Raw genomic sequence first — 11,965 nt, 5'->3', positions numbered from 1 at the left:
CGCCGCCTTGTGGACATTCACAAACACTTTGCTTCCAAATGCTTGCTTGCCGTAAGGACGAAAAAAAGCATTCGGTTACTAAGCATTTGTTCTATCCACTTTATGATTATTGAAGGCACATTATGATAACGAGCAGCCTCCAAAATGGAAGCGAAAGATATGTTATCAAACGTGCCTTCAATATCCAAAAAAGTTCCTAAGCAAAATTCCTTTTGTAAAAAAGCAACCTCAATTTTATCCACCACATCATGTAATAAAGTGGTTGTAGACTTGCCACTTTGATAAGCATGTTGTGCTGAATGAAGAGGAACTTCTACTAAGCTTGTTTCGCGGATGTGGTGATCAACAATCCGCTCAAGTGATTTAAGCAAGAAAGACGTTAGACTGATTGGTCTAAAACATTTTGCTTGCTCGTATGTCGCGCGTCCACCTTTAGGAGTAAACTTAATGGTTATTTCACGCCATTGAGTTGGGATGTACCCAATAGCAATACTACACACAAACATCCTTCTCAGAATGTGTTTGAAGTACTTGAATCGTTTTTGCAGTAGAATAGAGTATATTCCATCTGTTCCAGGAGATTTGCATGGAGAGAAGCTGTTCACGACCCACTCAATCGCTTCAGTTGTGACAAGTCTCCGAGCAAAAGCCCATGAGTCTAAGCCACCTAAAACGATTTCTGAATCGTTTCGAACTTCAGGTTCCATACAGCCCGGAAAGTGACTATAAAAGAGACATTCCAGGATTTCATTGTCATTCGAACAGTATTCACCGTTCGAACTTCGAATATTATTAACCTGATAACCTGATTTTGACAGTATTTTATTAAGCCGACTTGCCTCGCCGAAACTGGAAACGTTGCTACAGAACCTGTGCCAGCTCGTGCGTGCTGAAGATCGTAGAGCCTTTGCATAGGCTTTCCGGGCCTGCTTGAAAGGCTCCACGCCATCCCTCCGACGTCTATTCCAGGCTCTCCTGCATCGTTTCTTTAGTTCCGCGAGATGAGAGTTCCACCATGGTGTTCCTCTAGTCGTTTTAAGTTTTTAGCGGGCAAGCTTCCGCAATAAAAGATGTTGTGACATCTACAGCCACATCCAAGTCGATCGATGACTCGGTTCGAATCCTTGAAATTTCGTTGCTAGTTCCTCCTCAAAGAGTTCCCAGTCAGAAAATCTCGGATTGCGAAAGGTTGTAGCGTTCAAGGAGACACCCAAATGATCAACATATATAAAGCAATGATCAGATATTGGTGTCTCATTTGAAACATGCCATTGTGCCAACTCATGACTGATCCTGTTAGAGCAGAGTGTTATATCTAACACTTCCTCTCTACCAGCTCGTATGAAAGTTGGACAATTGCCAATGTTGAGTATTCCAAGGTTGGTACTACTCAAATATTCCATCAAATCAGAGCCTCTCAGATTGATATCCGAGCTGCCCCAAATGATGTGATGGGCATTGGCATCACTGCCTACAATGAGCGGAAGCCCATTACATTGGCAGTATCTCACCACATTTCTGAAATCGTCGCTGGGAGACGGTTCATCGTATGGTAAGTATGCAGAACAGTAGACATAGCGTCTATGGACATCATCCACGACGAGTTCTACTGTGACTGCACAAATATATCGAGTAATCAACTTAGAGATAAGGCATGCACTTATTGACCTTTGCAACAATAAGCATGCCCTGGGCATCAAACGAGGATTTGTCATACCAGTTTTGCTGAAAACAGTAATAAGGTTTCCAATATCCGTCGAATGAAAGTACCCCTTGCGAAAATATGGCTCCTGAACCAATGCGATGGTGACAGAGCCATTAAAAAGTTTTTCGCATAAATACAAATTTGCTGCCCGTTTGTGTTGAAGATTTATTTGTGCGACTCTAACTATTTGACTAGCGGAGTATATGCACAAACAATCTCCAACACAGATCAGACAGCAAATTGTAAGCGAAGCCAATTATGTTGGCCAGAACGCACTTGGCGTAAAACCCATAAGGGAAATTGGGCAGGACTACTATGCTGTTCCCACGAAACGCAAGGGACAACAAAGATCGACCGTACCAGAGCCCCGCATGGCACAGTAGGGGAAAGATGCCCAAAGCACTCCGTTCGCGACTGGCATGTTTTCACCCCTCCAGCCATTCAGTCACCAGCACGGAGTTTGAATATACTTACAATATGGCGAACAAGACCTCCGCTATTAAAAGCACAAGTAGTTTTGCCGCACGTTAATCACAGTTTCGCTATTTTTAACTACGTAAAACGGTTCAAAATTCGATCCGATTGTGAAAACTCATTCGAATCCGGCAAATTTTCATAACTAACTAAGGTTGTGTTAGTGAGTTTGTGTTTGACAGAAGAAATATACTTTACCTTGCTTTTAAGGCTGTGAACCATTTCGCGAAATTTTTAACTTTTTTGTTAAAATTTAGTTAAAATTAAAAATCTCACGCAAAACCCTGCACAATATCAGCAACGCTGTCACAGCGAATTTGAAGGAAAAGAATGTCAGATTTTAACTATAAATAAACAAAACTCGCAAAATGGTACACAGCCTAAGTACTATTGCAAATTGCCATTAAAAACACGAAATGCAAAAATCTTGTTTACAGTTTGTAAGTAAAATCCCAGTAGCGAGCTGTCAAATATTTATGTCAACTTATTGCGAGTGTCAATCCCATGCTGTCTGCAAGTTTCTTGCATTTCGCGTTTTTGATGCAATTTGCAATACTGAAAAACTATTTTGGCAATATACGACTACTTCAGCGCAAAAAATCTTATAGTGCTGACAATTTATATTTGAATACTGGCTAGATTTTAGAACAAGAATAGAAACAACCTCAGTAAGAATACTGCTTATGTTAATGCGTATTGGTTACCTAAGGGATTGAGTTCAATTTTTTGTCATTCTACTCGGAAAATTTACTATTTATAGTTTAACTAACACTTTCTTTGCTGTTTCGGACTTAAGTGCAGGATTGCTTGGTAGACCTCTCTACAATACAAAAGCATACTGTTCCTGTTACAGAAGATACTAGAAGAATAGCAAGCTGAGTCCCAAGCAGAAAATATGAAGAATATACAAAGCTAATTGCTGCAGCAACTGACTGAAAGAAATAATAGTTGAATGTCAATACAAGAAAGTTATCGTATCCACAGAGAACAGACTAACATCCAATAAACGATAAGTTTGTAAAAAGATTTTTGTGGGTATAACGAGTTGGAGTACCCCTCGAACATTAAATAGCAAAAAAAAAACATGATGTCGCTGTCATCCCTAATAACCCGCATTTTGCACCTTACTTGACATCGCAGTCTAAAAGTGCGACTACTGCTTTACCTGACTATTTGCGAATATACGTGTTGTTGAAATTAAACGTAACCATACGTTTTATTCGTTTATAACGCATATGCAGCTAATATCAATAACAAACGATTTTTATAAGTTGTGCTTCTGTTATTGCATTTAACTTGTAAAAAGATGCTTAAAGAACAATTCAGTTTCACAATACAATTATTGCGTACTACTGGGACTTGAAATATAACGTTTAAATACGTTATTTTTAGTGATCAATATTAACGATATTTTCGAATCCTTTCGAACCAACACGATCCCGCGAGCACAACGCATATTCGCAGTGAGTCAGGTAACACAGTAGCATCACCTGGTGCAGTCTTCGCGCTACGCAGAGTATGTTGCTATAATTTTAGCAATGCTATAAATTTACTTATATATTATATGACAACAGCGCCAGCGCAGACGAGCGGCGTTCTCGCGCAACGACTGTTGTTTGAGTCTTGGCTTAAGTGAAAATTTGAGATGATCACTTTTATTGGCGATGGAATGAGGCTTCAGTGTTACGTCTGTTATTGTGCATTTACTTGATCGATGGATTTCGAGGGGAGTTCAGGTACAGTGGACCCCCGTTCGTTTGAACGATTCCTCATGCAAACTAACGGGGTTAGTTTTTAATTTGAACTAGTAACCCTAAATATGCTGAAGTTTGTGTGAACTGGCTGCCCTGCTCTTTGTTATTGTTTTGGTGGTTTGATTCAGCTGGCAGTTGCAAGCAGCGAATATTTCATTTTCCGATCGGATTTCTACCACAACCGTTGGAAAAACGCGGGAAAACGCAATTTGAAACAGATTAAACACGCTAGATCTGTACAAACAAATCGTGTTTATGTGCATTGTCAGCATTAGCAAATGATGTCATATTGAGAATGACATTTGAACCACTTTTACGATACTGTTTCAAACGTTCCAAAGGTAAAAAAATGACTAAATTGGCAACACAGTTCGTAATGTTTTATCGCCATAACTGGCAACACAGGCTCATTGCGCTTCTGTCGCAACCTTAATCGTGACTTCGTGTTAGTCATACAAAAGCATTAAACAAATTGTTTTCGAATACGAACGTTATTGCTTTGTTATTGCTTGTTTGGATAATGAAGGATAAACTACGCTTTATTCACTATGAAATTTCGGCAAACCGGCGTTGAAAATACAAATTCATTTCATGCTGAATTTCATTCCGTTTCTTCTGATAGAACGGTAGTTCCTAGGTTTATTTACTTTGCTTGATTGGTTCCAATAATGAAACAGCGATGATGACACAATTTTACATTTTATCTGTCAAAAGCTAAAAACGACCCTTTTTACGACCGTTCAGAAACACGACTGTTTCAACCGTCGTGTCCAGTAAGGGAATGCGCGCACAATAGTCTGTGCTGAAACTATCGAACCGAGTACCTCTTTTACAATCTGGATGGATGTTCAGAATTCGCGCATATGCGACATGTCGGCACCAACTTTTCAAAAGGGCCAATCTGCAAAATGCAAACAAACCGAGTGAGGGTTTCTTTCCCTATGCAAGTCCAGCAAAAAACAACCCTCACTCGGTTTGTTTACATTTTGCAGATTGGCCCTTTTGAAAAGTTGGTGCTGATGTTTTCAAAACGTTTGTTTTCGTCAAATCAAAACAACAAGTTCATACACTGAAAAAACTTTCGGTATAGTTTCTATGTGTCCCACATATAGATTTTTGAAATGTGCCCAGTAAATGATCTGTATTAGAGTGTCGCCATTTGAAACATATAATCTAGCCACAATGCAGCTGCGTATGTCAGTGTTGTCGCACGCACAGATTATTCTGTGATCAACAGACATTTGGAATAAATAACTTTAATATTTAATGTAGATTTGTAATTCCGTTTCATGATAATTTGACTACAATTAATGGTCGTACCGTAAATAGTTATGCTACTGTTGTCTGTTATTGCTAATTCTTTTGAGGAGCAGCGATTTAAATTAAAGATTTTGAGTTCCACGATGCTACATATAATAATTACATACTGAAGGAACCTTTTTCTGAAGTTTTTATCTCGAATAATTCATAAAAAGTTGCTAAAAATTTAGAAAAATATGCTCCAAAATTGTTTGAGATTACGTCTCTCTATCTATAACAGACTCTCTTGTCATTACACTTTTGGAGGCTCTTTAATCGGTGTTTTGACAAGTGTCCTGTTCGATTGAACAGGGTAACGGTGAATTTTTGAAAAGTCTTCACGAATCAAGAAAAAATGTCGACTAACATTTGAAAGGGGCGGATAAGCTAACTGTCCAACAGAACGAGTGAGAGTTCATTTTCCTATGCTGCTCCAGCAAAAAATAACTATCACTCGTTCCGTTTGACAGTTGGCTTATCCGCCCCTTTCAAATGTTGGTCGACAAATGTCTTAATATGTCGACCAACATTTGACAAGGGCGAATAAGAACATGCTGTCGCTGACGTTCACTGCAGCTCGGTATAGAGATGTCGATGGGGTGGAATGGAATCCCAAGTAACAACGGTAGCTGAATTGCAAGAGCAATGGCTGTTTACGGGTTGGTTTAAGGCGATCAACGCTACATAAAGTAAGCGCTCAAATGGTGTTTAAATAAGCGATGTGTAAGCTGCTTTAAGTTTTTCAAACCAGTTCTCTCCCAAAAGCTGATAAAAAAGCTTAATAGCAGATTTTTTTTGCTAAACAATCTGCTTCTAAACAGCCATAAACATCAAAGCGTTTTACGGCTGCTTAAAGGTGTTAAAATGTAGAGTGGAAGCTTTCATTAGGCTCACAGCTTTCAAACTACTTTAAGTCTGCTTAAGGATGTTAAAGTGGCTTTACAAACTTCTACCAAGTTTTCATTCGGCTCACAGCACACATACTGTCAGATCATAGAATTTCGCAATTCGGCTGACAGCAAAAGTTTGTCAGTTATCGACATTATCGACTGCTTCACGCTAGACGGGCTAGGCTTCAGGTGTAAAGATATTCTCACTGTCTGTTCTGCAGATGCAAATGGGGCGGGTCATACGGTGAGTGCTTATGGATCAAAAGATGGCGGGTTCAATTCCCGGAAAAAAGACATGCATTTTTAATTAGCCTAGCTTACTTGTTCGAATTAAAGGTATTCGAAACTAAAAATATCGCGTTGACGGCGAAATAAAAATGACGCGTTCCATTTTTTTAAATTTAAAAATAGATTTTTTTTGGCTGCATAAAGGTTGATGAAGCGTTGATTAAGCGACTGGAAAAGTAGATTGCAAAACTATTTCTCGTTCTAAAAATAGAATTGACAGCATTGCGCAAATTGGCTATTTAAAAGTGCAAAATAGTTTCTATTAAGCTTCATTGCAGCTTCGAAAGCAGCTATTAATTAGCCTGAAGCTTGATAAAATCACCAGATTTAGATGTTTAAGAGCTGAAAAAAGGTTTCCATTTCTAAACCTAAACCATAGATCAGCCACAGGTTGAGTAAAATCAGCTATAAAAGCGTTTGATCATCCCGAAATTGTTACTTGGGATGAATGAAAATGAATAGAATTACCACAGACTAACAGACGTAACACTGATGCCTCATTCCATCGCCAATAAAAACGATCATTTCAAATGTTCACTTAAGCCAAAACTCAAACAACAGTCGTTGCGCGAGAACGCCGCTCGCTTGCGCTGGCGCTGTTGTCAGATAATACAAGTAAATTTATAGCATTGCTAAATTTATAGTAAGCTGCTTTGCGTAGCGCGAAGACTGCACCAGGTGATGCTAGTGTTTTTTCCAAGTTTTAGGGGTGTCATTGAAACGATGTTTTGTTAGAAAATTTGTTCGAAGTGTTACGTCTGTTAGTCTGTGGGATTACCAAATGTTTAGAATGAAAATGAATTCGCCTGATCTGAACTAGGTATTTTTCATATTAGCGGGGGTTGAGTGTATACTCCGAGCCTGTTAATCTGTTCTCTGTTAACAACTTATTTTACATAATTTGGACACTTCCATTTGATTTTAATGTATAGGTGTTCAACAGACCTCATGGTCCCTAAACAACTAGTGGCGCTGGTTTGCCCATTGTATTCAAGGTAAATAATCTTGCACAAAAGATACTGCGCAATTAGATGCGAATTGTCGAGAATTCTACTCAATTTTCAATGTAGCTACCATATTGATCATCATCTAGGTAGTGCTGTTATATTTAGCTTTTGTCGAAACAGCTGCTGGTCGCTTAACCAAAACAAGTTCGACGTGATTTCTGGCTTTAGTTTTCAGAAGATCGCATAATGCATGCAAAAGGGTTGATTATGCGACCTTTTGAAAACTAAAGCCAGATTAAATCTGACTTTTGGACAAATTTTGTCCAAAAAATAAATATAACTAGAGAGCCTTAGAGAGTCGCCATCTGAAAAAAAGCCTGACTCACTGCGAATATGCGTATTATTGAAATTAAACGTAACCATACGTTTTATTCGTTTATAACGCATATGCAATTAATATCGATAGCAAACGATTTTTTATAAGTTGCACTTTTGTTATTGCATTTAATTTATGATAAGTTGCATAAATAACAATTCAGTTTCACAATACAATTATTGCGTATTACTGGCACATAACGTTTAAGTACGTTATTTTTAGTGATCAAAATTAACGATATTTTCGATACAAGGGCGATATTTCTCGAAATCTTTCGAACCAACACGATCCCTCGAATACAACGCATATTCGCAGTGAGTCAGGTAACACAGTAGCAACAATGTAGTTGCGTATGTCAGTGTTGCCGCACGCGCAGATTATTCTGTGATCAACAGACATTTGTAATAAATAACTTTTATAACATCTAGATATGTGATTCCTTTTCATGATAATTTTACTACAGTTAATGGTCGTACCGTAAATAGTTATGCTGCTGTTGTCTGTTATTGCTAATTCTTTTGAGAATCAGTTATTTAAATTAAAGATATTGAGTTTCACGATGCTACATATAATAATAACATACTCAAGGAATCTTTCTTTGAAGCTTTTATTTCGAATAATTCATAAACAACTCTCTAACCAGTGTTTTGACAAGTCTCCCGTTCAATTGGACTTACTTTTGACAACTGATTCTGATCAATTGGAATTTTCGGTTTAAGATGGCGACTCTCTAAGGCTCTCTACACATAACCAGTAAAAATCCAGTGATGCCAGCGCTATTACTTGTCTAGTACTTATGAGGTTTGTTAGTTGTCGACTAACATTTGAAAGGGGCGTATAAGCCAACTGTCAAACAGAACGAGTGAGAGTTCATTTTCTTATGCTGCTCCAGCAAAAAATAACTCTCACTCGTTCTGTTTGACAGTTGGCTTATCCGCCCCTTTCAAATGTTGGTCGACAGTTGTCCAGAATGTGTACGAGTAAACGGGTTAGCAACGAAAGGCTGAATATCATTAGACCGAAACACGAAAGGCTGAAAACTGTGCAACGCATATATGCGCATATATAAGCATGAATAAAAAAACTGAATAATGAATGGCTGAAACTGACAGTAAATACTACGTACGTAGTGCTTAAAGCAAATATTCAGATTTTTTCACAATTTTAACAAAAATCGAGGAAAATGAAATTAGCTTTCATATTGTACTTTGCAGCAATCTTACGGGGTCTACGCAAATTCATAATTGAACATTAAGCTATTTATCCCGCACACACCAATACTCGCACTGCTCTATGGCGAAAACCGCTTAGTTGGTTTCGAGGTACGATGCTGGTCTAACGAGCCAGTCTTCGTATGTTCGAATCTCGGCTAGGTGGTGCTGGTAGATAGAGACAGTAGGATTGTTGCACTAGCTCCGTAACTGTCCTGTACTCTAATATCCGGCTGTGAAGTCTGTCGGTAAAGAAGGTGTAGAGATATAAGTAAATAAATAAAAAAACTAAAAGGTATACAGCCCTAAGGGTTGTACGAAAGGGTGACGTAGGACTATATGAATCATAAGGTCAAAGACTAATGGAAACTGCATTTCTGGCATATGTATGTTTATAAGAATCTGTGAGTGCCATTGTTTAAGTGAATTTTAAACATTTATAGAAGAGCGAAATATTCAGATTCAATTCTTCATTGAATGCAATGGTGACTTTGAAAATACATGGACGCGGGTTCATAAGTACAATGCCTGCAACTATTGAGATATAGAGATTTCATTCAAAAATCACTTGTGTGCATCATAAAGGTTGAAATAGAATGACCAGCCCACAGATCGTTGTATTAAATATGATTATGCGTAGCTTGACATGTTATAATTATCTTACTATAACTCGCTAGTGGCCTTTAAAAGGGCCATTGGTTACAAATACCATTAAAGCCAAAGCACGTTCATTGCAAATATGACGTGCTATTCGAATATCCTTCTCTTTTGGCATGAATGGTAACAGGCACGTAAGTTAGCGGCGTCGATTAACTGTCTCTTGCTCCGAGAAGGTTTTACTAGTTTACTTTCACAGCTTACCGCTTGTTACATAGCAGAAAATATGGCACAATCGCAAAAATTTTTGTTTTATTTGTATGAGAGTCCTTATCCTCCTACCACAGGGGAGAAGGGTATCAAACCATCATAAAATAAATTCATACCTCCAAAAAAACCCACATGCCAAATTTGGTTCCATTTGCTTGATTAGTTATGAGGAAATTTGTATTTCATTTGCATGGGAGCCCCCACTCTTTAAAGACGAAGGGGTCTCAATACACGTCTTAGAAAAAATTCCTGCCTACCAAAGCCCCCACTTGCCAAATTTGGTTCCATTTGCTTGATTAGTTCTCGAGTTCTGAGGTAATTTGTGTTTAATTTGCATGGAAGCCCCCCCTCTTACGCCCACCATAAAATTGCTCGCTTAAGAGTAATTACCCCCTCCATAAAATTGCTGAGCGTTTTATCTATCCATCGACATATAAACTGTTCATTTTCGTTCAGTAGTGTAGCAGTTATTAGCATTTGAAATCTTTCATTCAAACGTTACACTTCTATTTTCGTTTTCACAAAGTGCTACCCAGTCCCAGTATAGTAAACAAAGACGTAGTCCTACGTCAAAAGTAATAATGAATGTTGTTTTCTTCATTCATGAAATTTTTCTGAAAATATCTTGATATCTTGATCGAAAGATCAAATAGAATATTATTTATCTGACAACTGATCGTGTCAAGCATTTCCCACAGCGAAAAGCGCACGCATTCCCAAAACGAAATGCGAAAGAAAACAAAAAAGAAAATGTACCGAACGAAGGCACCTATATAAGAGAGAGTGCATCGGTTAAACGCTCATTCAATATTCGGATGTCGCAGAGTGCAGTTCACCAGGAGCCAGGAAAGGAAACCAGCAGCAGCAGAAAAAGGCCTCTCCTCTACCCACCCGGACGACAGCAGACATCTTACGAGCAGCAGCATTGAGTCGAGTTTTCTCCACATTGCTATACGGTAGTGTTCGACATCGGAACGAAAATTGAGGTCCGGGTTTCGGTCCGGTCCGGTAAAAATCGGCACAAATTTTCTTATTCCGACGGTTCCGGAACCTGAACAGAGCCAAATCGGACCGGATTATTAGTCTTATAGTCGGAATAACAAAGTTCGTGCCGCCTTTTAACCGGACCGGAATCCGGACTTCAATTTTCGTTCCGATGTCGAACACTACTATGCGGGCATCGGGACTTGAGCCTGTAGCCACACTGAAGTTAAGTTTTCCCCCATTACAAGAAGGGTTTAAAAGGTTTTCTCTCGCACTACATTTAGTGCAAGCTGGGGTTGAGTTTTTTCCCCCATAACAAGCAGAGTTTAAAAGTTTTTCTCGCACTACTTTCGGTGCAACACCAGTAGGTCAGCCTGCAGCCTGCATCGGGGTTGAGTTTTCCCCCAGTGTCGGGCCTACGTTACACGCAATTCACAGGAGGAAAGCTGTCACAGTGACTAGCAGAGGATACAGTGCGCGCTAGCACTCGACGACGACGAACAATTCGTACGGTTCACAGCAACGAAAAATATGGAACCCATCAACTTTCTGGGTTCTGCGGCTGAAAATCGCGACAATGGCACAGACGGTACAATGCAAAACGAATCGAAAAGGTAACTATATATTTTAGATAGCAAAGTTTTTGACGTAAGACTACGTCTTTCAGGAAGGTAGCTGGTATAGGGGGTAACGTGTTCACCATCGGTAAACCGCCAACTTTTTTCGATATATTTCCAGAATACCAGAGGTCTACGTACAAAAACGAGCGAATTGTATGGGTCACTTGCTGCTAGTGACTATGACATCATCGTCTTTACTGAAACGTGGTTTAATGAGAGCTTTTTCAACGCCGAACTCACCCACAAATACACATTGTATCGCTGCAACCGTAACCCACAATCAAGTCGGCTACTCAGAGGCGGAGGCGGTTTGGTCGGAGTAAGAATGACTCTAAACAGCTCTTCCGTGCATCGGGCTGATGCAGATAGTTTGGAGCAAACCGCGGTTAAGATTAAGTTTCGCGACTCATCGCTTTTCATCTGCGTTGTGTATATTTCCCCGAACACCGAAGCTGATCGTTACGTAAAACACTCTGAGTGTATCCAACAATTATGTGATTTGAAAAATGCGCGGGACGCTCTTCTTATCATAGGGGACTACAACCTGCCG

The 11,965-nt window shown here is 39.2% G+C and overlaps 1 protein-coding gene across 1 annotated transcript in view; it reads right to left on the bottom strand.

Moving 5' to 3' along the window:
* Nucleotides 1-2,970: 2,970 nt before the first annotated feature.
* The window catches only part of LOC128745929 (UNC93-like protein MFSD11), a 601,073-nt gene continuing 592,078 nt past the window's right edge, over nucleotides 2,971-11,965 (bottom strand). The window contains exon 7 of the mRNA XM_053842991.1: nucleotides 2,971-3,111. Coding sequence (XP_053698966.1) covers nucleotides 2,971-3,111 — 141 coding nt within the window. The remainder of the gene's footprint in view (nucleotides 3,112-11,965) is intronic.

Source organism: Sabethes cyaneus, chromosome 1, assembly GCF_943734655.1.
Source record: "Sabethes cyaneus chromosome 1, idSabCyanKW18_F2, whole genome shotgun sequence".
In the NCBI taxonomy this organism is placed as follows: domain Eukaryota; kingdom Metazoa; phylum Arthropoda; class Insecta; order Diptera; family Culicidae; genus Sabethes; species Sabethes cyaneus.
The sequence above is the reverse complement of the archived record's forward strand: the minus strand, read 5'-3'. Positions and strand labels throughout refer to the sequence as shown.